The 23,321-nt window shown below is 34.7% G+C and overlaps 4 protein-coding genes across 4 annotated transcripts; 1 reads left to right on the forward strand and 3 right to left on the reverse strand.

Moving 5' to 3' along the window:
- Positions 1-1,484: 1,484 nt before the first annotated feature.
- Positions 1,485-3,301, forward strand: LOC144360990 (monocarboxylate transporter 12-like). The gene is made up of 3 exons (XM_085505247.1): positions 1,485-1,545; positions 1,965-2,108; positions 2,406-3,301. The coding sequence occupies exons 1-3, from the start codon at positions 1,485-1,487 to the stop codon at positions 3,299-3,301; spliced, it is 1,101 nt and encodes a 366-aa protein (XP_085361373.1).
- A 1,256-nt stretch (positions 3,302-4,557) lies between these two features.
- LOC144360989 (monocarboxylate transporter 12-like) lies at positions 4,558-7,269 on the reverse strand. Its single transcript, XM_078013344.2, has 3 exons — positions 7,174-7,269; positions 5,403-6,266; positions 4,558-4,874 (listed from the first exon to the last, which is right to left on the reverse strand). The coding sequence occupies exons 1-3, from the start codon at positions 7,178-7,180 to the stop codon at positions 4,693-4,695; spliced, it is 1,053 nt and encodes a 350-aa protein (XP_077869470.2). The 5' UTR covers positions 7,181-7,269; the 3' UTR covers positions 4,558-4,692.
- LOC146736272 (uncharacterized) lies at positions 7,212-11,636 on the reverse strand. The gene is made up of 4 exons (XM_085505248.1): positions 11,552-11,636; positions 7,439-7,638; positions 7,271-7,317; positions 7,212-7,226 (listed from the first exon to the last, which is right to left on the reverse strand). Exons 2-4 carry the CDS (start codon positions 7,626-7,628, stop codon positions 7,212-7,214), a joined length of 252 nt encoding a protein of 83 aa, XP_085361374.1. The 5' UTR covers positions 7,629-7,638; positions 11,552-11,636.
- A 544-nt stretch (positions 11,637-12,180) lies between these two features.
- On the reverse strand, positions 12,181-21,951 carry LOC144360995 (monocarboxylate transporter 12-like). Its single transcript, XM_085505001.1, has 5 exons — positions 21,873-21,951; positions 18,606-18,811; positions 18,317-18,460; positions 15,815-16,681; positions 12,181-13,904 (listed from the first exon to the last, which is right to left on the reverse strand). Exons 2-5 carry the CDS (start codon positions 18,799-18,801, stop codon positions 13,762-13,764), a joined length of 1,350 nt encoding a protein of 449 aa, XP_085361127.1. The 5' UTR covers positions 18,802-18,811; positions 21,873-21,951; the 3' UTR covers positions 12,181-13,761.
- Between the last annotated feature and the right edge of the window lie 1,370 nt (positions 21,952-23,321).

Below are 23,321 nucleotides of genomic sequence, written 5' to 3' on the forward strand. Positions count from 1 at the left end.
AATATATAGAATATTTCTCAAAATTTTACAATAAAATGCACGTGACTTGGATTCTATTGTAACCTTGTACGGAAGTGCATACAATTTTTTCCAGTCTAAAGTTATAGTAGGAAACAAATTTTGGTAGTATATTTCGCTTTTCAGGGGGGAAAATTTCCTTTTAACTAGTATTTGGGAAAATATTCTCGTAGACATTTTGCTAATAACTATAATTTTACCATCACTAGGAACACTTACCGGGAGAGTGGATCTAACAACATAAGAACGTTTAATATGCCAAGTTTTCGGAATTGCATCCACAAGACCAAACCATTTTAAAAAAATTGTCGTGCCTTCCAAACGATTAACCAATAGATCCCAAGACAGAATTTTACCATTCTTATCATATAAATCCGTAATATAAACTATACCTATGTTATACAATTCCCTATAAAAGATAGATTTTCCTTGAATAATAATATTTTGATTGTTCCAAATAATCTCACTTGCGATTTCTTGAAGATTTTCCGGGGGTTTATGTAAATTTACTGACGACCATGCATGAAGAACAGACTCATAAAAGGGTGGCAAGTTTATCGGTAACATTTCCCTATTAAAATTACACTGGAACAACAAATTTGCTCCACCTACCGAATTAAGATACCAATCAAAAACTTGTTTCCATGGATGGTAATTTTTATCAAAAAATTTTTAACCCAATTTGCTTTTGCTCCAACACACATGCTCAATAAATCCGGCATAGCTTTAACATATTACCAATCACAGTGTTTCTGGCGATCTTATCAGGACCGTTCCAGAGGAAATTATAAAACATCGAGTTGAGTTTAACTAATACTGATTTAGGAACGGAAATAAGGTTAAACGTATACAGTAATTTGGAAATAGCTAAGGATCTAATAACTTGTATTTTACCGAGTAAAGATAAATTACGACAAACCCAAAATTTTAAAAGCTTTCCAACTGACACAAGATATTTTTCACAATTCATTGAAGTCGCAAGATCATCGTTATATGAAAAATATATACCGACAATTTTAACACAATCTGAACACCATTTTAATTTTAAAGGTTCGTCTTTTCGATGTCTCCAGCTACCTATCCACATTGCTTCCGTTTTATCTGCATTTACCCTCAGCCCAGATACAGTACTAAAACAGTCCAATTTGCTAAATAGTTCCGTAGCAGAAGCCAAGTCTCTAACAAAAGTGGTGAGATCATCTGCATAAGCAGTGTATTTCACTTGATTTGGACCAATCTGAATACCATTTATTTTATTATTTTCAGATATAGCATTTAGTAAAGGTTCCAAACTTAAAATAAACAAAGCATGAGATAAAGGGTCACCTTGTCTTACACCTCGATTCATGTTAAAATACCCAGTTGAAAAGCCTTTGTTCATTACACAACTTGAGATATCAGAGTAGAAACAATGAATCCAGTTAATAAATGACTCCCCAAAATTATATTTCTTTAGAACAGCAAAAATGTATTGCCATTCCAAAGAGTCAAATGCCTTTTCAAAATCAATGCAAAATAAAATTCCAGGTATATTCCTGTCTTTTGTGTAGTTCATAAGGTCATCTATCAGACGTGCACAGTCACCTATATATCTACCTTTAACAAAAGCAGACTGAAGTTCAGAAATAAGGGAGGGTAATACTTTCTCCACTCTCAAGGCAACACATTTAGCCGCAATCTTATAATCCAAATTTAACAGCGATATGGGGCGCCAATTTTTAATGTATCTGAGGTCCTTTCCTTCTTTAGGGAGTAATGATATCACTGCCTGTCTTTGTGTAATTGATAATTTACCCACCTCATACCCATAATTCAATGCTTTCACCACACAGGGTCCCACCAAAGCCCAAAATGTTTTATAAAATTCGGCACTAAGACCATCATTCCCCGGTGTTTTATTATTTGGATGGATCTGTTACGTTGTGTGTTCTTCCTATTACTTATAGGACCATTTGCTGGTGGTTTATCCAAGCGGTTTGGTTGCCGTCCAATGGTAGTGTCTGCAGGAATTATAGCAACTTTTGCTATAATCTTGACTTCATTTGCAACCAGCTTGGAGTGGGTGTATATTACATATGGATTAATCCTAGGTAATGAAAATTAATTAAAAAAAATGTGTGCTTTATGTAAACTATTTCCGTCAAACATTATTACTGATTACCAAGTAATAGCAAGTTTCTAACGCATTTGAAATTGCATGAACATATGTGTTTTATCCTACTTGGCATATTTCTTCTGTATTCTTGTTCATGCAAGTCACAGTTCTACATATAACTACAATAGCTATACCACTGCGATAGTATTACGTTAATTTTGTCAGTTAACTTAACACTCTCACATCACTTTTCAATTGTATGGTGTATAAAGATATTTTTACTTTATTTTAGGTGCGGCACTCACATTTATGTATATCCCAACTATCGTAATCGTGGGCCAGTATTTCACAAAACGTCATGCCTTGGCCAATGGGATGGTATTCACTGGTGCTGGGATTGGAATGATGGCCCTACCACCTTTATATCAGATGTTAATTGAAACATATGGATGGCGGTCAGCATTGATTGTGATATCGGGTATTTACATGAATGGCATTGTTTCTGGAATGTTAATGAAGCCACCAATTTTAAAGGAATCATCCGATAATCACGTTACATCGGACCCAGAAGACAGCACTGAAGTGTGTAGGGTAACTAGCAATGAAGACATGGTACATAGTGTTGTTGCAATTGAGCAAAATAATGTAGAGTTAAAACAGGAACTGGCGAAACCCCAAAAAACACGAATATTACAAGAAACCCTCAATATTACATTGCTGCGACGCAATGCCTGGCTTAAAGTAATGTGTGCTGTTGGACTATTTATTGGATTTGCATACATTATTGGATTAGTTCATTTCGTGCCAAACGCTGTTTCTGAAAATATCAAAACGTTCGATGCAGCATTCTTGATGTCTATAATGGGTATTACAAGTATTGTGGGGAGATCTCTGCATGGATGGTTTGTCGATTTAGGATACTTCTGTCCTGCTACAGTGTTGGCAGTGTCACTATCCGGGGCTGGTGTGTGTTTTGTTGGTATGCCTTTATCCAATGGATCATATGCAATATTGGCCACTGTTGCTGCTGGCTTTGGATTCTGCATGGGTGTTGCTATGCCTTTGTCTTCAGTCACTCTCAAAGTCTGTATAGGTATTGAACATCTGCCGAACGCTCTTGGGTGGTTTGTACTCTTCAATGGTTTCGGAAATATGATGGGTGCCCTTTTTGCCGGTATATATATATAACGACATTTGAATGAATCGTAATTCATGGCAGTCGCGATGTCCAATTTACTGAAATTACATTTTATGTTGAAAGACTAACCGTTGTTAGTACAAAAGGTTTTATTTCTACAGTGGTATTTTAATCATCGTCATTGTCATCATCGTTTCGGCATGATTACATAATACTTGTGCCGTTGAATGTTCATATTGCAATGTATGATCACTATTGGGACTTGCATACGTTATCTCATCTACGCGATAAGTTTGATTTGTTCAAGAAATGAATCGATATGAATCATAATGTTAATTTAAAAATATTTGTTATAACCTTATTTTAGGGTGGCTGTATGATATGACATCAAACTACAATGTGGCATTTATAATGGCAAGCTTATGCATGATTATTGCAGGATGTATATTATTTACCAAACTTGGTTGTTAGAAATGGAAGTTGAAGAACACTTCTGAACGGGAGACGGAGTACCAGGTCATTCCAGTTTCAGAAAGCCAGGGTATGGACAATGATTACTCATAGAGGCATGCATGGAGAATGCTGAATAACGATTTACAGATAATTCCTCGGTCAATCATGAACAAAGTATTATATTGCGACAACCGTGCGTACTTATAGCGTATCGTATACAAAGAATATTCATATTGTTTGAAATACATAGAATGAGTATTTGTTTTTCGGAAGAGTATCCTTAACGAACGCTATCGCCTGTTTCCCACTTAAAATGTGCCCAGATTATTATTATCAATTTTTCATATAAATATATTTAGGCTGTAATTGAAAAACCATTGGACTTGTTTTTAGTAATGTATAGTTGTACTACGTTTTAATTCAACATCAGTGCATGCAGTATATTTTGGTATAATGTCGATTTAGAAATGGAACTTTTTTTAGTTCAGTTTTGATTCAATTGTGGTGAATGTCATGAGACAACATTTACTTGAAGGCGACGTTTCAATCAAAAGTAGAGGAAAGTTCAAAATTGGATGTTGCGACATATGAGAAACTGATAAGCATGTACGTCTGATGAGACAGTTGCGGTTGCGGTTTGCGGTTATTAAATTGAAATAATTGTTCTGGCTGTTGGTTTATATTTTATTGAATCCAAACGTTTCTGTTTGCTTGCTAATTGTAAACCGGATATGTATCTTAACTTGCATAATGTAAGAGAGCTGACAAAGTATTTACCACCAAACATCACACCTGAGAACATTCTATTAGCATGTCACAGTGTAACAAATCATTCATACATTGACCCTAATGTTTCCATTCATCAAAGCATTCTCAACTTGATTACACATGACATATCATTGAACGTAGTGAAATGAGCAGAAATTTAATAAGTATTGCCCGAGCGTGACGTCACAATAGATTATCTCCAACTGTGATAAATTGTAGCTCAATCTTGTGTTTGAATCACTTCATGGGTAGTACATGTCCTATATGTATTATTTGTGTTTCTTCTTGCTTTAATTCTTTCATAAAATAGTTTAACGCCCAAGATACTCCCTGATGATAATAGACATCCACCCGCAACCAGAAATGCAACATCATAATTGTAGGTAATGTCGAAAATCAAACCTGGGAAATGAGGAAACAGAATTAAAAAAATATATTATGATGACAATTGTCAACTGACAGGACTGACATAAATATAACATGTAGACTTTTTCTGGTGCATAAACTTGTCGCTAAACTTTTTGTCAGGCTTTTTAATGCATTGTTGTATGCATTCTGTATTTTAAATATACACATACTGTGCTTGGTTAATGATTGATAAACGTGCTTATTGCTTTTTTGTTATAAATGTGATGCGCACAATTGTATATAACGTGGTCTCCGTTCTAAATCATTTCAGTCTATGTTTCTAGTTGCTCGCAGCATTTACTGTTATTGGCCAATAGCCAACGGCCCTTTTTTATAACTAATATTGTCGAATTATCAAAAGTTTGTAAAGTTTATTTTCCTATATCTTAAGTGAAGGTACAACTGCACTTGTATGTTACATATACTATTGTATTGTTGTGGTAACACATGTCTATCAGTAAATGTTATAGAAATATGTTGAAAAACACACGACCTGTAAGAATTAAATTATTTTACACATACCTCCAAGATAAGGACCAAAAATTGTTCCACTACCAAGACATAACAGAAACCAGCCAAAGGCTTTTGGAAAACTATCGACACCCACGGCTTGTTTCAAACATACAGCAGCAAGGGGAAAGTAAGTTCCATTGCATAATCCAAACAATAAGCTGATAATTGCCATATAATGATAGTTTCCTTTTGTGAGTGGAAGAAGCATCAACACAGTTCCTGCCACTATTGTGCTGAACACATAAATTGACATAGGAGAAAAATACCTTAAATTCGCAAAAAATCCATGTGTACATCTTCCAACAAGAGAACTAATGCCGATCATAGACATCAATATTGATGCATTCATTTTCGGAATACCCATAAAAACGGCGTTGTTTACATAATGGACAAGACTTAATAGATGTCCAATCCCCATGAAAATCACTGATATGCACAGCACGCAAAAAGTTGTGTTTTGGTAGAAGAGGTTCAAGCCGAGCACATTGTAAAATTGTGATTGCTTTATGAAAGTTCCTAGTTTTCGATTCTGTGAAATGATTGGTAATTGTTTTTGTTGTGAACACATGTTGTCAGTCTCGATATGTACGTTTTCAGATATGGAGCCTTCATTGTTAGGACCCATGTTATCAACTTTTGGTGGTGATCTCATCAACATTCCACAGACAACAATGTTCATGTTTATAGCGGATACAATCATGAGTGCTCCTCTCCAGCCATATTTCTCAATCAAAAGTTGATATATCGGGGGAAAAATAATCATCCCGAGAGCAGCTCCAGCATAACTTATCCCGTTAGCAAGTGCATGTCGCTTTTTTATATGCTGTCCAACAATCACAATACTTGGCCCAAATATTAGACTATTACCAAGACCTGAAAACAGAAACATATCAGCACATCAGAAATTGAATTGCATATAAAGGCCTATTTATTTTGTTTTAAGAATAGTTCCTATACTTTGCGTATGCGCCGATTTGACTTTTATAACGTTTTAAATCAATCATGAAGTCTGTCATATTGAATGTAATTTTAAAATTTACTTATTACTTCCCACCTGAGCTAGTAACTATGGGGTGCAGTTTGTGTCATAAGTCATGAGTCTGTTTCATTTTTTTGAAAAATTCCTCTCATTAGTCAATAATTACACACAATAATTAGAAGGAGTGGTTGGTCAAAAGTTTGATGAGTCAGGTGAATCTATTGGCTAAGCTTGTTGTACATAGATGCAAATGAGTATAGGAACCATTAATGACGTAGGGTGTATTGGGATGGATGGGCGATGTCATGTTTGTAATGACTGGTTGTATTGTGCTATCTCGTTGTTTCCAGGATGCAGCGTGATATTCGTTACTTTCTTGGTTGTTCAATTATGGCTACAATTTTTGTGGTCGGTGGAAGATGTGTTTACTATTGGTTGAGTCATTGTTTAGACACCCTGCAGCTTGAAATGGCATAGTTCAAATCAATATTTGATATGGCGGTGTCTTCGAACTTTTGACCAAACACTCATTCCAATTATTGTTGAGTGATGACGCTATTTACCATTGAGAGGAATCTTTTAAAATAATATATATATAAATAGATTCTTGTCATTATATATATTATGTATAATTGTTTGATAAGTCATCGATTAATTGGCTATTTTTTTACATTTAGATGTCTATTTTTATGTCAATTTCAAAAATACTCTAGACAAATATATCAATTCATAGTTATAGTTATAGTTTAACACTTTTACACATCCTGTGTTACTTGACACCCTTGCTACAGATATACTTACCTTCCATCACACCAAAAGTTAAATACAACAACGCCAAGTTATTTACAAACGAACTAGCAAACAGACCAATACTGCAAAGCAGTCCTCCCAATAGAACCAATGGTTTACTTCCATATTTCTTACTCAAAACGCCAATAAATGGAGCTTGGCGGAATAAAAAGTGAGTATATTTATATTAGTTTGAATGTGAGGCTATTGAATAATGCAGATTGTCGATGAAAAAAACATTAATAACAATGCAGGTACAACAATGGTTTACAATTACCAGGAATGATGGCCATAGCTTCGCGACATGATATTATACCAGCTGTAGTTCCTGTATGTATATCGAAGTATGCCAAAAATGCAACTAGGAACACGCTCAACGACGCTCCATCATTTAACATTTGCGTGAAATGACTGCTAATTACGATAACTAGGCCATAACGTCCAGTGTGTTTTCCTTCAGCATTCATTGTAGTTTCCCTGTTCAAGATACAATGTAAACAACAGGAGATGCAGAAGTGATACAAAAATGTAATTGTATGTATGTATGTGTGTGTTAATTTTTGGTTTTGTGGAATTATAGTATTAAATAGTTATATCAATGCATAAGTGCGCCACTTAAATAAACCTATGTGTACCCATGTTTGTCAAGTGATGAAGCAGTGAATAGATTATGTGAACATAATCAATATTCACAAGGCATTGAATGGTTTTTCAAATTGTCAGAAGGACGTAATTTAATGGTAATGATTTCATTGAAGATTAAAAATCAACGTCGGGATGTCCGTTATTCCAAGAAAATACATAGATTTGTATCCTATATTGCGTCTAAATTGAAATCAGATACATAAACATATTTTTAAAAGAAAAAAAATACTAACAGACCGACTTTGACTTGAATCGATTCAAATCAAACTTATGTGGTCTACTGGTTATACTATTAAAATCCACATATATTCAACGAATCGTCAATATTGCACAATAAATTGTTTTTCAAATGTATTTAACTAATTTACATATTTTGCAAAGTGCAATACATTTGTTAACCAATGGCAATATGCAGAAGGGGAAACATTTTGAGGTCTTATACAACATGTAATAATTCTTCGTCTAATGATATGTTTTTGCTGCATTGTAGGGATTGTTTCAACTCATGGAATACACTCGGGCCTCTAGTGGGCATTAGGTCCAATCACTGAATCTATCATAATTTGTTATTGTGGCAATCTCTCATAACCGCTTTAGCCTATTTTAAGCGGTGTTTCTTAATTCAGAAGACACTTGGATAAATAAGGTATTTACTCTGATATCATTATGCATCATTGTATGAACTGTGCAACTGTGAATGAAGTTTCATATGGTTGACATGTCCCATGCTCTAAAATACGAATGTTATTTTCAAAATAACTAGAAACCCATTACCATGATTTTTATTATTTAGTCCAATTCTTAGATCAGAGTTGTGTGCAATGCTTAATACTATCCCAAAAAAAATAATTATCTGTACACATCTTACATTAAACAAAAATTTCCCATGTCACTGATTTGAAAACAAGAAATCATAAACCTAGATGAATCACTGTAGCTAAACACAGAATGAACGGCCAGTGTGAGTACAACTTACGCAAAATATATTCAGTATAAATCTTCTGTCCACTTGTTCATTTGGTCAATGCACACATTATAATAGCTATGATGTATGTATGATGTATGAACCCCTGTCTTTAGAAAAGAAGTATGGCCTCTCTCCCTTCTTTGTTACGAATTAGTCATTTTAAAATTATTGTATATTGTATAATCATACAACAGCATATTATTGACAGGTCCAATGATGATCATTGTTTTAAAAGAAGTTTTTTCATTTTCATAAAAGCAGGATATTCATTTGTGGCACTAAGTAACCCTCGGTCGACCATCTTGATTGGATCGTTAAATGAACACAAGTGTGGATATGCAACATGATGTGTCATATGAATTATTCAATCCAAGTTATTGTCAGAGGTATTGAGAAGAATATCATTCGTTAAAATTACATTTTGTTTCCAATCAAAGTCATGTATATTTATATTTATATGTCTTCTAAAATTTACTCTCTAAAGAAATGCAAATACATGTGTGTAATAGGATGCGATGTAAATGAGATCGGCAGAAAGGCATGATTTTTATTCAATTTCACCACAAAAATGGCTTCCATTTATGCATTAGATTACGAAACAAATGCAAATGCCTATGTATCCCAATATATATGACATATCTGATCTGCCAAGTCCTACCCGCAATGTTGCACTAGAATGACATACAATGTCAATCACTTTGAATCCGATCAACATAGTCTCTTTTAATCATCAGTAATTCAAAATTGGTATTCACGGTGTTAAGTATCAGTTTTGTTACTGGGTGTACGGCTAATGGCAAAACATACCCCACCATGAACGCGTTACAATATTACTCTTGGTGCACTATTATCTAAATGACAAGGAATAAATGGTAAATCCAAATCATCAATATTTTAATCAACGCTGAATCCACATGTATTCATAATGAATATATGCTTTTTTCAACTTTCAGCGACAGTATAGTATTTGTGCTGGAAATAAAAAAAATGTTTTTTGTAATCTTTGATTTATTTTTAGCATCGATTTCTTTATTACAAACACAAACAATTTCTCGCAAATAATAAAATATTAAAATTTATAAATAATTATATACATATTTTAAAAAATGAAATAAATATATAACCCAAACTAGGATCTTATTGAAAATGGAGTCGATTGGTGCCAGAGTAGTAGCAGCAACAGCAGACCGTAGTAATCAGACATACCTTGGAGAATGCAGACTGAAAGACCATGGAAATCTTGGTCACCAAGGGAATCTACCCGATTCAGCTTCACTTCAGAAGATGAACTTCACACATTGTAGACAACAACTTTATATCGTGTTGTGAAGTAATCTAGACTAGTCGACGCCGTAAAGAAGGCAAGAGACGAATTTTGTGTGAGTAAGTGTCAGGTAATGCTCGGACGTTTCTAACGGAGGTTTGTCAATATTTGTTCACAAAGCATTCGGTAATATTCGGAGCATGTTCGGTAGTAATAGGCGAACTGCGCATGCACAAGATTGAAAATGACGTATAGTTGGAATGTTGTTGTTTCCGGAAATCTTGGCGAATTGGAATGAAAAATTGGCAGATATAACATCGATTGAAGAAGAACTGATGAACTATCGTAAATCTTTTTGTATTTGTAATGGTGATGAGACGCAATCAATGATTGCATGTGACAATAACGATTGCACTATTTAATGGTACCATCGTCAGCGCGTTGGTTTGACGCCCGAAACTGTTTGCAATTTTCGACCACCGGGCATCGGCGAACACAACCAGAAAAGATAGTACCGAAAGAAGGGCATGGCTAGACACTTTTTCTTCGATAATATTTTTAGGAGTCCTTAAGGATTTTTGTTGTACACGCTGGAAATTTTGTTCTTGTTACAATTGCTAATAATGAAAGCATATGAAATCAAACGTTTATCTGTTGAATTCCCGGTTGTGAAATGCGTATTTTGACTTTTCACATCTAAACAAATGGAGTGCGCATATGTAATGACCTTAGTATCATAATGCGCATATATTTTATGGTCACGTTAAAAATCGGTGAGATTATATCATATTCCGCTAATACGTGACTTGTGTAAGCAATCGAAAACTATCATCGACATCAAAGATAAGCTAGACAATAATCCTTATCAGGATTAACTTGGATTGAAACAAAAGGAAATAGGCCAGTTAAGAGGCTTAAGTGGCCATTTGAGATGCGTCGTGACTCCTTCAGTTAGTACCTTCTATGGGTAATGTAAAAGTGAGAGATGATATTAAGATCAAACTACCATAAGTAATAATGGGCATAACACATTCAGATGTGCGTTTGCATGAAGCTCAAACGTGACTAGTCCATGCACAGCTTGACACGAATTGACACGTATCAATCCTCATTGTAAAAAACGGTTCCACACAATGGCACAACATTTTTGAAATCACGATCACTGTATAGTATTCATTAACAATATTATTACATAATGCCATAAAACACATGCTAATCGACAAATTGTATACACAGTTACTCAATAGACAGTTCGGTGATATTTTCTCAGCGTTTTTGTTATTTTCTACTATAAATTCGCCATTGTAATCACCAGTGTTTGACCGGTTTTGTCACAGTACCACACAAGCACATTATATGGTATCTATGAATATCACAGAGAAATCGAACGAACAGACTGTGGTGTCAGACATGCAATGCCATGTTGTACAAAACTGATTTTCTAGGCTACTTCATCTCTTCGACTAAAACAACTCTCTAAATAATGAGAAGAATGTATGGGAAAGGTAACTTACAGGTTAATTTGGATGTGGTTGAGTTTTGGTCTGGTAGGCTTTGATATGGTGAAATGGTGTCTGCTGCCACTATGTACTCCCAATATTGTTGTTTTTAGGTACCAGTAGAAATACGGGGGTATGCGAAATGGTAAACCACAACAAAAGTCCCGGATGTTCCTAGTCTCTCGAATTAGAACTATTGATGCTTTTTTCTATATATTTGTCATCCCGTGGAGGCTTTCAGCAACCGATTTGTTAATTTAATTAAACAAGGAATGTTAATGACACAGTACCGTTGCAATTAGATGAAATATTATTCAAGTCGAAGATTTAAAGTAATATGTTGAAAGAACAAGATAGCTGCAAGTCTGTTGTCTTTTATCTAAACACAAACTGAAGTGTTATAGACAAGTGTTACTAGATGCATAATATGTCGATCGGAATTGGATATGTTTTTTTTAATGAATTTGTTGTGTGAAGTCAGTATCAAAGGCGTGTGTAACCTTAATTTGTTATGTTATTTAAAAATTGCACTCTTTCTAACAGTGTTTCATGACAGGCGATTGAGACACAATTTAATGAGAACGAAGCGTAGGTCAAATAAGCACGTGTAACAATCTATGTACATTTTTTTTATTTTTGTTTTATTATTTTGATTATGAAGATTTAATACAATTTGTGCATGATATTTCTACAAATAAGCATAGGCATGTATTATGATGCATGTAACAACGAGACTGAACACTATCTTTGATCAAATTATATAAAACAAAAATATGACAAGCCATATGGCAGTCGATCAAATGATTAGTCGTGAATTTTTTTATGACACGTACGCCAAATATCAATAGAAATTGAACATGAGTGAAAAAGACATGGTGGTATTAAAAATATGGCTGCCAGATTTTGAAACTGTCATTCATGTATATGTATAATTTGGGGATGTCAACAATACATTTAAAAAAACAATATAGCTAATTGCAAAATAATTCCCAATAAACTATATGTATCAAATTTGAACAAAAAACCTGAAAAACATGACGAAAATACTAACAGACAAATATGGCTACTAGTCTTCCATCTTTGATTCGATTGTAAACAATAGTCTTGGACATCCTCACATGTTTAATGTAAGTACCAAATTTACTTTTCCACTAACCATCACATCTGTGAACAATATGCATCGGCGGCATATCACAAAATAAAAAAACATCCATACATTGACCCCAATATACTGTCATGCTTCGAAGCTTGTTTACACAAAACAGTTTATTAAAGGCACAGAAATTAACATAAATTGAATGCATATTGCACGTGAGTGACGTCACAATAGAACATCTTTAATTGTAATAAAAGTGTATTTCAATCTTGTGTTTGAATCTTTTCCCCGGTAATACATCTCTTATATGTATTTCTGTGTCTTCCAGGTAATTTGTTTCTGAATGTTATGAAAATTATTGTGTGTGATCAGTACTCGAGAGTGAATAATAGATTAATATTTCACATATTTGCGTATTTTTTGTATCCAAACTTAAGTGCAGTATCATAAGCGTGTGTCAACTTAATTATTATGGTGTTACCAAATGACACTCTTTCTAACAATGTTTTCATGGTAAAATTTAATGGGAACGAAACATAACATCAACGTGTGGTTAACATACATTGTATCTTTGGAGATATATATATCAGTGTCAGTTAAAGTTTACACACACCCACAGTCATAATATGTTGTACGATATGCTATGAGGAAAAGAATTAATTTCTTTACGATAAGACTCACTCATGTTATATTATATGATCTATGCACATTATTTTTTCATTAACTGTTTTTATTATTTTTATGTTTTTGATTAAGAACATTTATTACAATCTCGTCTTTGATCAAATCATAAAATAATTCATTGCAAGCCAGATGACCAGCAATCAACAGTAATGTATTCATCTATGACACATATGCTTAATGTCATTGAAAACGGAACATATGTGAAAGATATTTAGTAGAATGGCCAATGCCAGCCATCTTCAACCCGATTGTGAAACTGTTATGTACATGTATCCAAGATACAACATTTTCAACAAAAAAGAATGTAAAACAAATTATTTTGGATATGTATGTAACAGAAAATGAATGCATGATGGGCGAGAGTTACGTCACAATAGAACATCTTCAATAGCGATAAAAGTGCAGTTAAATCTTGTGTTTGAATCTCTGCTACGGTAGTACATGTCTAAACAATATTATTTCTGTGTCTTCTTGCTTTGCATCTTTCATAGATTAGTTTAACACTTATTATACTTCCTGATAATATTAGACTTCCACCAGCAACCAGAAATGAAACATTGTAGCTGTATGTAATGTCGAACATCAATCCTGGGAAATGAGAAAACGGAATTATTCTAATGGTAAATGCCAATCGGTGAGAATTAAAGCAAAAGAAGTCTTGAAGAACTGACATAAATAAAAAAAGCGTAGTTAAATGCACATATACTATTCTCGATGCATAAACTGAATGAACGTGTTTCCAACTTGTGGCTAAATGTTTTGTCAATGAATTGTTTTTTTTTATGTATAGTTGAGTGTATTTTGCATTTTAAATGTACAAATAGTGCGCGTCGGTTTAGTATTAATAAAGGTGGTTATTGTTTTTAATAAATGTGATATGCAGAATGGTAAATAAAGTAAGGTCCGTTGTAAACGACTTGAGTGGCGAAGTGTATGTTTCTACAAGCTAGCAGCCTTAAATTTAATGGTTAATGTTAATTTTAATGAATATACTACTACACATGTATGTTACATATACTATTTATATATATATATATATAGACAACACACCCAAAGAAACTGAAAGAATAAAAAAAGCCATCTGTCGTATTTTCAAACTACACGGTCTGAAAGTCACAATCGAAGCTAATAAAAATACTGTCAACTTCCTGGACGTCACATTCAACCTCACTGACAGCTCTTACAATCCATATATTAAACCCAACAGCCACCCACTATACGTACATAGAGAGAGCAACCACCCACCCTCCATCACAAAGAATATACCAGCAGGAATCAACAAACGATTGTCATATCTTTCATCAGACGAAAAACACTTTGATCTAGCCGCGCCACCTTACCAGACAGCTCTAAATCAAAGTGGATATGATTATCACCTCAAATTCGAACCCCCCACGGAAAGAAGAAGAACAAACAGACCTCGTAACAACATCCTCTGGTTTAACCCTCCCTTCAGTAAAAATGTCACTAACAGCGTCGGGAGAAGATTCCTCACCCTGGTTGATAAGTGTTTCCAACAGGGAAACAAACTCAGGAAAATTTTCAGCCGTAACACCATCAAATTGAGCTACAGTTGTACGAATAACGTGAAGCAAATAATCTGCAATCAAAACAAACAACAGCTTACAGCGGCCAACACCAATACACCCAGTACCGAGATCAACAGATTATGTAACTGCCGTAAGAAATCTGAATGCCCCTTAGACGGAAATTGTTTACAATCGGCCTTGGTTTACCAAGCTAATATCAGACGGCAAGACAACAACAAGTGTGAAACATATGTGGGACTAAGAGGAAATGAATTTAAAACCCGGTACAGAAACCACACAACATCGCTACGCAACCAATCATTGAGAAACGCAACAGAGCTCAGTAAATACGCTTGGTCATTAAAAGACAATAACATCGATTACGACATCAAATGGAGAGTGTTATCGCGTGCTGCACCATACAATACTTCAAGCAAACGTTGCAACTTATGTATTAGAGAGAAATATATTATAATTTTCCAACCACATTACTGTAGTTTAAATAAAAGAAATGAGCTTTATTCTTCCTGTAGACACAGAGCCAAATCGTTGCTATGCAACAACTAGTTTTAATATCGTAAACACACTCCATTGTTATGCAAATCTGTAGCGCTTATAACGTAGTCTGTTTCGGTGGTTTATTTAATAAAGTCTTAACTCCTGATGAGTGAGGTACTCCATGTACCTTACGAAACAGTACTGTAGAGTGAACTTTACTCATGTAGTCGTGTCTTAATTTCTCTGTCCACGTATGTATATATATATATATATATATATATATATATATATATATATATATATATATATATATATATATATATATATATGTATAAATACAAATGCACACAAATACATGTACATGCATATGTATGTATTTGTGTGGTAACATATAAAATGTGTCTTTCAGTAAATATTCTTGAAATATGTTTACAAACACAACATGGAAGAATACATTTACTTTACACATACCTCCAAGATAAGGACCTAATATATTTCCAGTACCAAGGAATAACACAAACCACCCAAAGGCTTTTGGTAAATTATCGACACCCACGGATTGTTTCACACATACGGCAGCGAGGGCAAAGTATGTACCACTACAAAATCCAAACAATAAGCTGATAATTGCCATATAAATATAGTTTCCTTTCGTGATTGGAAGAAGCATCAACACAGTTCCCGCCACTGTTGTACTGAACACATAAACTGACATAGGGGTGAAATATTTCAAATCTACAATCAATCCATGTGTAAATCTTCCAACAAGAGAACTAATACCGATCATTGACATCAGTATTGATGCATTCATTTTCGGAATGCCCATAGTAACGGCATTGTTGACATAATGGGCAAGAGTTAATAGATGTGCAATGCCCATGAAAAACACTGATATGCACAGAACACAAAAAGTTGAGTTTTGGCAGAAGATGTTCATGCTGAGCACATTGTAAATTCGTGATTGCTTTATGCCAATTCCTGATTGTTTTCGCTGCTGAGGAGTGATCGGTAATTGTTTTTGTTGAGAACACATGTTGTCAGTCTCGATATGAACGTCTTCAGATGTAAAGCCTTCATTTTTAGGACCCATGTTGTCAATCTTTGGTGGTGATCTCATTAACATTCCACAGACAACAATATTCATGTGAATCGCGGATAATATCATGAGTGATCCTCTCCAGCCATATTCATCTATTAAAAGTTGATATATCGGTGGGAAAACAATCATCCCGAGAGCAACTCCAGCATAACTTATCCCGTTAGCAAGTGCATGTCGTTTTTGAATATGCTGACCAACAATCACAATACTTGGACCATAAATTAGACCACTGCCATGACCTGAAAACAGAAAGTTATCAGCACACGTAAAATAGAAATGAATTATGTGCCGCTGTATATTTTTAGATATTGTACTAGTGTATTGTGGATTTCTATTGTTAAGCTTTATCTTGTGAAAATGTATATTTAAATCCCTTGTGCCACATCTCTCATAGAATTATGATTTGGTGTAATATGTACGTTAGACTCTGCCTCCCACCTTTTAAATGTACAAGTATCTGTTAGTATTTTGTCAAAATATATAATTTACATACATAACGACTGCAGGGTGATTGTAATTTTTCTTTTGATTTGTCCTGACTTGCATGTCGAAACTTCCAATCAATTTTTAGAGTAAATTATTTAATTTTATATACGTAATAACAATACACCAATTTGACTTGTTTTATTTATATGTATGTCAGCATCCTTTACTCAATGTTTTTCATATTGCCTAAAACCCTGCAAATAAAAGTGTGCATGGAATCATGGGAAGAATCGGTGTGCATTGCCGTGTGATAAATGTCACAAAGGTGATTGGCAGGCCATACTTGTCTACAAGTCTAGAAGGACAATTGGAATCTACCAGGTGTACTTCTGATTTACATAACAAAGGATGTTTACATCTCTGGAAGGACAATTGGAATCTACAATGAGTGCTTGTGATTTACATAACAAATGATGTTTACGATCTACTGAATTGCGACAACTGCTAGCAAGTACACATTCTGATTGGCTCATGTGGAAACCCAGGTGATGTACCTGAATCTGGCCAATCATGCCCCTGAATAAGCTCGACTGAGGACAGTTGTGGTCCACTATTTCAACTAAATACTGTGTGTTGCTGCTGCGATATTGTGAGACAAGTGATACAGGATTCAATCATCATTCTGTGAGACTCGTTTGAGCTTCTTTGCGATCTCTTGCTATCAGCGATGCCCTCCAGGATAACAGTGATTCTCTGCAAGCAAAACTCCTGTATTTTTTTGTCATTGTGTTGCAGAAGCCATTGACTGTCATCAATTTTCAACATCCTAGAACTGTTAGTTATCACCAATGCACACTTCTCTAGGCAATCCCCTATTTTGGTAAATTTATTCGTTGTATTACTCTGTGTTTTGTTTCTTGTAAATATTTTAAGAGGTATTAAAGCCAGGAGCTTTAACTTAAAGCACGGTAGTTGTCGCGCTGCGCATGTTCGACATTTGATTTGATAAATATTGATTTACCTACAATCCAATGCGCTTTTCAAATGGAAATCACGCTTTGTCCTGGGCGCGACTTGCACTGATTACCGCTGGTAACTCATTCGATACCTTCCAATCACATGACAATTACCTAGTTAAAGCATGGAAACGTGTCAGTTCGTACTGGTTGATCTGCGCAACAGTCAAAATCGCCATCTTTGTTTATATGAGACCTATATATCTCGCACATGCGCAGCGCGACGACTACTGCGCTTTAATATCTGGGTGTATGTGTATTTTATTTTTTGTACTATTGTCTTCTCTACCCCATTCTAGCAGTGAAATAACCCCCCTGACCAGTGCGAGTTATGTTGGTGCCCTTCTCAATAGCAATAAGCATGGCTTACACTGTGGCACACGGGGTACTATTTTTCGAAAACAATCCCGATATATATGTAAGGTAATTTACCTTCCATCACGCCAAAAGTTACATACAACAACGCCAAGTTATTTACAAACGAGCTCGAAAACAGACCAACACTGGAAAGCAGTCCTCCCAATACAACCAATGGTTTACTTCCATATTTCTTATTCAAAACGCCGATAAATGGAGCTTGGCGGGAGAAAAAAAACGAATATATTGTTATTAGTTTGAATGTGAAGCTTAATAAAATTGAAATAATATTATTCGTTGATGGAAATAGAAGTGAAACGTTTTATTAAATGACAAACGTAGTACAAGAATATTTTGCAATTACCGGGAATCATACCGAAAGCTTCACGACATGATAAAATACCAGCTGCAGCCCCTGTACGTGTATCGAAATATGCCAAGAATGCAACCAAGAACACACTCATCGACGCAAACGCTCCGTCATTTAACATTTGCGTGAAATGACTGCCAATTACGATGACTAGACCATAACGTCCAGCGTGTCTTCCACCAGCATCCATTGTTGTTTTTCTGTTGACAATACAGCACAATGTAAGCAATACAAATATGTCGGGTTCATGTTGTGCGTGTTGCGAAATTAGGTTTTGTTGATTCATTAAAATAGGTATAGCACTACAGAAGTGCGGCATACTTATCAATTTATACTAATCAATAGTTCGTGCAAACACGATGAATGGTGTTATTTTATCTATGTGACAAAGTGACAAATAATATATCGTGATATTAATTAATGTGTGTGCACAACTCACGCGAGTCGTCAACGGAGATACTTAGATAAATTCCCATGGTATTTGTCTATCCGATTTGATAGTTCGGGTACACAGCAGGTCAGTCATTGTTGCGACGCGGAAAAAGAGACAAAGATAAAACATGTGACCTATTTCAGGCACTCAATAGTTTTGACCTTTACTGTCGCTGAGCGACGGAGTTGTAAGCATATGCCTCATTTACTCGTCGTAACTGTATATAAAGTCATTTAGATAGAATATTTTAATCGCGATTCGAATAACAACGCCTCAACTAACCCTGTATATTACAAATATATATCCAACTGAGCAAAGTCGGCAATAATAGCTGTTTGGCCTTTAACAATGTCTGCGGCGTGAACGTATCATACATAAATACATTCATACATACATCTCGGTTGTGTCAGGTTTAGTTTTTTCCATAGTGCCGGTAAGGTAAGGTAAGGGTCGGTAGCATGATATCAATACGTCGATACATGAGTTACCTGCAATCAACATGCAGTGTACCCACATTAGGTTTGATAACAACAGCTCGTAGAGTTCACCAGTGCAGTCGTTGATATAAACCGACGTAGGTGGCGATCAAACTTTGATGTTATAAAACAGTAAACATGTTCCTATACTATGAGGTTACTACGAGGATACCTCAAAATATCACTCATTTCCTAATATCGTATGATGAAAATACCCCGTAAAATACTGCAAAATTACGGCATGCTGTAACTAATGGCGTTACATGACAGATGTATAATAATGTGGTGTAGTCTCGTTCGCCCATATTAGTACAGAAAATACTCTCCTTTGCGCATATTTATAATTTGTGAATGGTTAGCATAAAAGGAAGTGTTGAAAGATGTCGCTAGATTCAAAAATTAGTTTCCACAAGACGCCGTAAAACGTTTCCGTGTATTTGGCTACGAATAAATGGAAAATGAAAGTGCCAAAACTTTCACCGAAAGGGAAAGCTAACATCAATAAGATGGCGTATCGCACAACTAATTTATTTTATTCCATTTTTTATGTTAAACAGCTCCAACATTATAATAGGTTCTCTAATCAAAGGGTGGGCCATCATGAAAACATACGTTTAATCACTGCATATACATGTCTATTGATTAAATTATAACCAAGAAAATACACCCATGTTGAAACAAAGTTAGCGCTATATAATTGACTCAGGATAAACAAATTGAGCATAGCGTTGGCTATGGTTAACATAGATCAAGTGTGACATTTAAATTTTAATCCGAACAACCTGAGTTTGATATATGATAAATCACCAGGAGTCGGCAGAATCTTTCAAAACTTGGCAGCGACTACAATTTCACTGATCAAATCTGAAAACGTAAATTTACTAAAGGTTACTAAAAATCGTTGGGACACAACAAAATACAAAAAATAAATAACATGGAGAGTATAGGGTAGCTACATTTAATTGTTTTACTGCCATTAGCCACGAAGTGCAGTTAACCGACCCCTGCCACTGGTTACACACATTTCGCTTGTGGATTAGTTTGTTCATTTCACCATTGCACTTTAGTCACTATGGCAACTATTAATTAATATTGTGCATGGGAAAAGTAAAACTGTCATTCAATGTTCCCATTTCGAATTGTCGAATTGACCTGCCCGGTAGTGATGAACCGTGCCATCATATGGCCGAATATTCATATAAAAACGCACTCTCCTGTCACAGTATTTTCACGCAAAACATTAAAGTTATTATTCATAGACGATATGAACACGTTACGAAATCTCATTCAGATGCTTTCACTTACAATTCAAGATAAAGTATTAATTGTGTGCAGATTTCGTTATAGAATATTATTAACATATTTCTGAATTCATTTGTCTATAAAAGCAATTGTTTTCAGGGTACCAATATTATCAATCAGATATTCTGGCGATTCAAATAGCTTTGATGCGCTGATCATCAATCATGCAATAACACCATTTTCATTTACGTCAACTGATGGCTTTTGTATTACCGATTATCTTAGCGATTCGATTTCTTCTCCAATACACTGTCACCAGCAATATTATTAGTTAGTGTAATTGTACCATGTGCGAAATTGTTATTACCAAGTTAGAAATTCTAACATTGATGTTAAATAAACGACTGTGTCACATGTAAAAACAGCAAAGGTAATGTGAAAGTAACTGATGATACACAGATGAAAATACTAGAAGTCATAAATCTAGGTCTACATAATAACTATCCAGAGACAGTGATATAGGCATAACACATTCCGGAAACCCCATTTGGATATGTGTGATGTGCGTATGCATGACGTTTAAACGTGATTGGTCAGTGTACTGACAATGGTGTCTATGGAATGAGCATAGTCATTATTTTCATGCCATACTTGTTTAACTGACTGACGTATTATTAAAATATCACAGCTTGACACGAATTGGCAAGTATCAACCCTCACAGTAAAAAACGGTTTCACATAATGGCACAACATTTTTGAAATCACGATCACTATATAGTATTCATGAACATTATTATTAAATAATGCCATAAAACACATGCTAACCGACAAATTGTGTACAGTTATTCAACAAACAGTTCAGTGATATTTTCGCTGCGTTTTTGTTATTTTGTACTATAAAGTCGTAATTGTAATCACCGGTTTTGTCACAGTGCCACGAAAGCACTTTATATGGTATCTAAAAAATACCACAGAGAAATCTAACGAACAGACCGTGGTGTCAGGCATGCAATGACATGTTATACAAAACTAATTTTCTCGGCTACTTCAGCTCCTTGACTAAAACAAGTCTCTATATAAGGAGAAGAATGTATGGGAAAGATAACTTACAGGTGAATTTGGATGTAGTAGAGTATTGGTCTGGTAGGCTTTGATATGGTGAAATGGCATGTGCTGCCTCTATATACTCCCAAATGAAAGCTGTTATTTTTAGGTACCAGTATAAATACGGGGGTATACAAAATAGTAGACAAAACACAACAAAAGTCCCGGATGTTCCCAGTCTCTCGAATTAGAACTGGTGATGCCTTTTTTCCATAATTTCGTCATTCCGTGGAGGCTTACAGCAGCCGATTTGTTAATTTTAACAAAGCATGTTAATGACACGGTCTCGTTGTAATATCATTCAAGTCGATGATAAAGTGATATGTTCAAAGAACAAGATAGCTGCAAGTCTGTTGTCTTTTATCTAATCACAATTTATTACTAGATGCATAATATGTCAAATTGGATATTCAAATTACTGGTCATGTGACCATGTTGTTTCTGAAAGAATTTGTTATCTGAAGACTGTAAAATAGGCGTGTGTCATGGTATTTAATTGTTATGGTATTTAAAAATGGCACTCTTTCTAACAATGTTTCATGAAAGGAGATTAAGACACAATTTAATGAGAACGAGGCGTAGGTCAAACAATAACGTGTAACAAGTGACTAACATCGTATTTTTGAAAATATTCAACTTTCAGGTTTTTTAAAGTTTATTCACACCCATAGTCGTTATCGGTTGTACAAGCTGTTGTGATTGAATTTTCGTGAATTTTATTTTCGACCAGGTTATTCATTAAAAGATCAATGTACATTTCTTATTTTTATAGTTTTTATTATTTTGATTATGAACATTTAATACCATGTTTGCATGATATTTTTGCAAATAAACATAGGCGTGTATTATGATGCATGTGACAATGAGATTCTACATGGTTTCACAGATATAATTGTTACAGACAAATTATAAGATTATCAGCAGTAGACCATCTTTGATTCGATTGTAAAAAAAATGTTTTGGACTTTGAACCAAAATTACTTTCCCATTAAAACAATATGCATCGCCGGCATGTCAAAGTGTAAAAAAAACATCCATACATGACCCTAATATGCTGTCATTTTTCAAAGCATTCTCAACTTGTTTAACAGTAATTGATTGCACGTTTCACGTTAGTGACGTCACAATAGAACATATTTAACTGTGATAATAGTGTATGTTCCATATGTATGTCTATGTCTTCCAGGTAACTTGTTTCTGAATGTTATGACATTTGTTGTATGTAGTCAGTAATTGGGAGTAAATAATAGACTCATATTTCACATATTTACATCATTTTTGTATCCAAACTGAAGTGCAGTATCCTAGGCGTATGTCAACTTAATTGTTATGATATTACCAAAATGAAACAAAGCTTTCATGGTATAATTTAATGAGAACGAGGCATTAAATTAAATTATACAATTCAAACAAATAAACGTGTGACTAACATACATCGTATCTTTGGGAATATAC

This window comes from Saccoglossus kowalevskii, chromosome 11 (assembly GCF_978046115.1).
Source record: "Saccoglossus kowalevskii chromosome 11, keSacKowa6.1, whole genome shotgun sequence".
NCBI classification, from domain to species: Eukaryota; Metazoa; Hemichordata; class Enteropneusta; family Harrimaniidae; genus Saccoglossus; species Saccoglossus kowalevskii.

Excerpts from the sequence above, each read along its gene's own strand:
- LOC146736272 (XM_085505248.1), bottom strand. The coding sequence starts at position 7,628 with ATGAATGCTGAAGGAAAACACACTGGACGTTATGGCCTAGTTATCGTA. Across the intron at positions 7,318-7,438 it reads AGCTATGGCCATCATTCCTG|CTCCATTTATTGGCGTTTTG; the intron begins GTAATTGTAAAC and ends TATTCCGCCAAG.
- LOC144360989 (XM_078013344.2), bottom strand. Across the intron at positions 4,875-5,402 it reads TTTTGGTCCTTATCTTGGAG|GTTTGATTTTCGACATTACC; the intron begins GTATGTGTAAAA and ends CTCATTTCCCAG.
- LOC144360990 (XM_085505247.1), top strand. The coding sequence starts at position 1,485 with ATGTATTGCCATTCCAAAGAGTCAAATGCCTTTTCAAAATCAATGCAA. Across the intron at positions 1,546-1,964 it reads AATGCAAAATAAAATTCCAG|GACCATTTGCTGGTGGTTTA; the intron begins GTATATTCCTGT and ends TATTACTTATAG. Across the intron at positions 2,109-2,405 it reads TACATATGGATTAATCCTAG|GTGCGGCACTCACATTTATG; the intron begins GTAATGAAAATT and ends ACTTTATTTTAG.
- LOC144360995 (XM_085505001.1), bottom strand. The coding sequence starts at position 18,801 with ATGGATGCTGGTGGAAGACACGCTGGACGTTATGGTCTAGTCATCGTA. Across the intron at positions 18,461-18,605 it reads AGCTTTCGGTATGATTCCCG|CTCCATTTATCGGCGTTTTG; the intron begins GTAATTGCAAAA and ends TCTCCCGCCAAG. Across the intron at positions 13,905-15,814 it reads ATTAGGTCCTTATCTTGGAG|GATTGATGTTCGACATTACA; the intron begins GTATGTGTAAAG and ends CTCATTTCCCAG.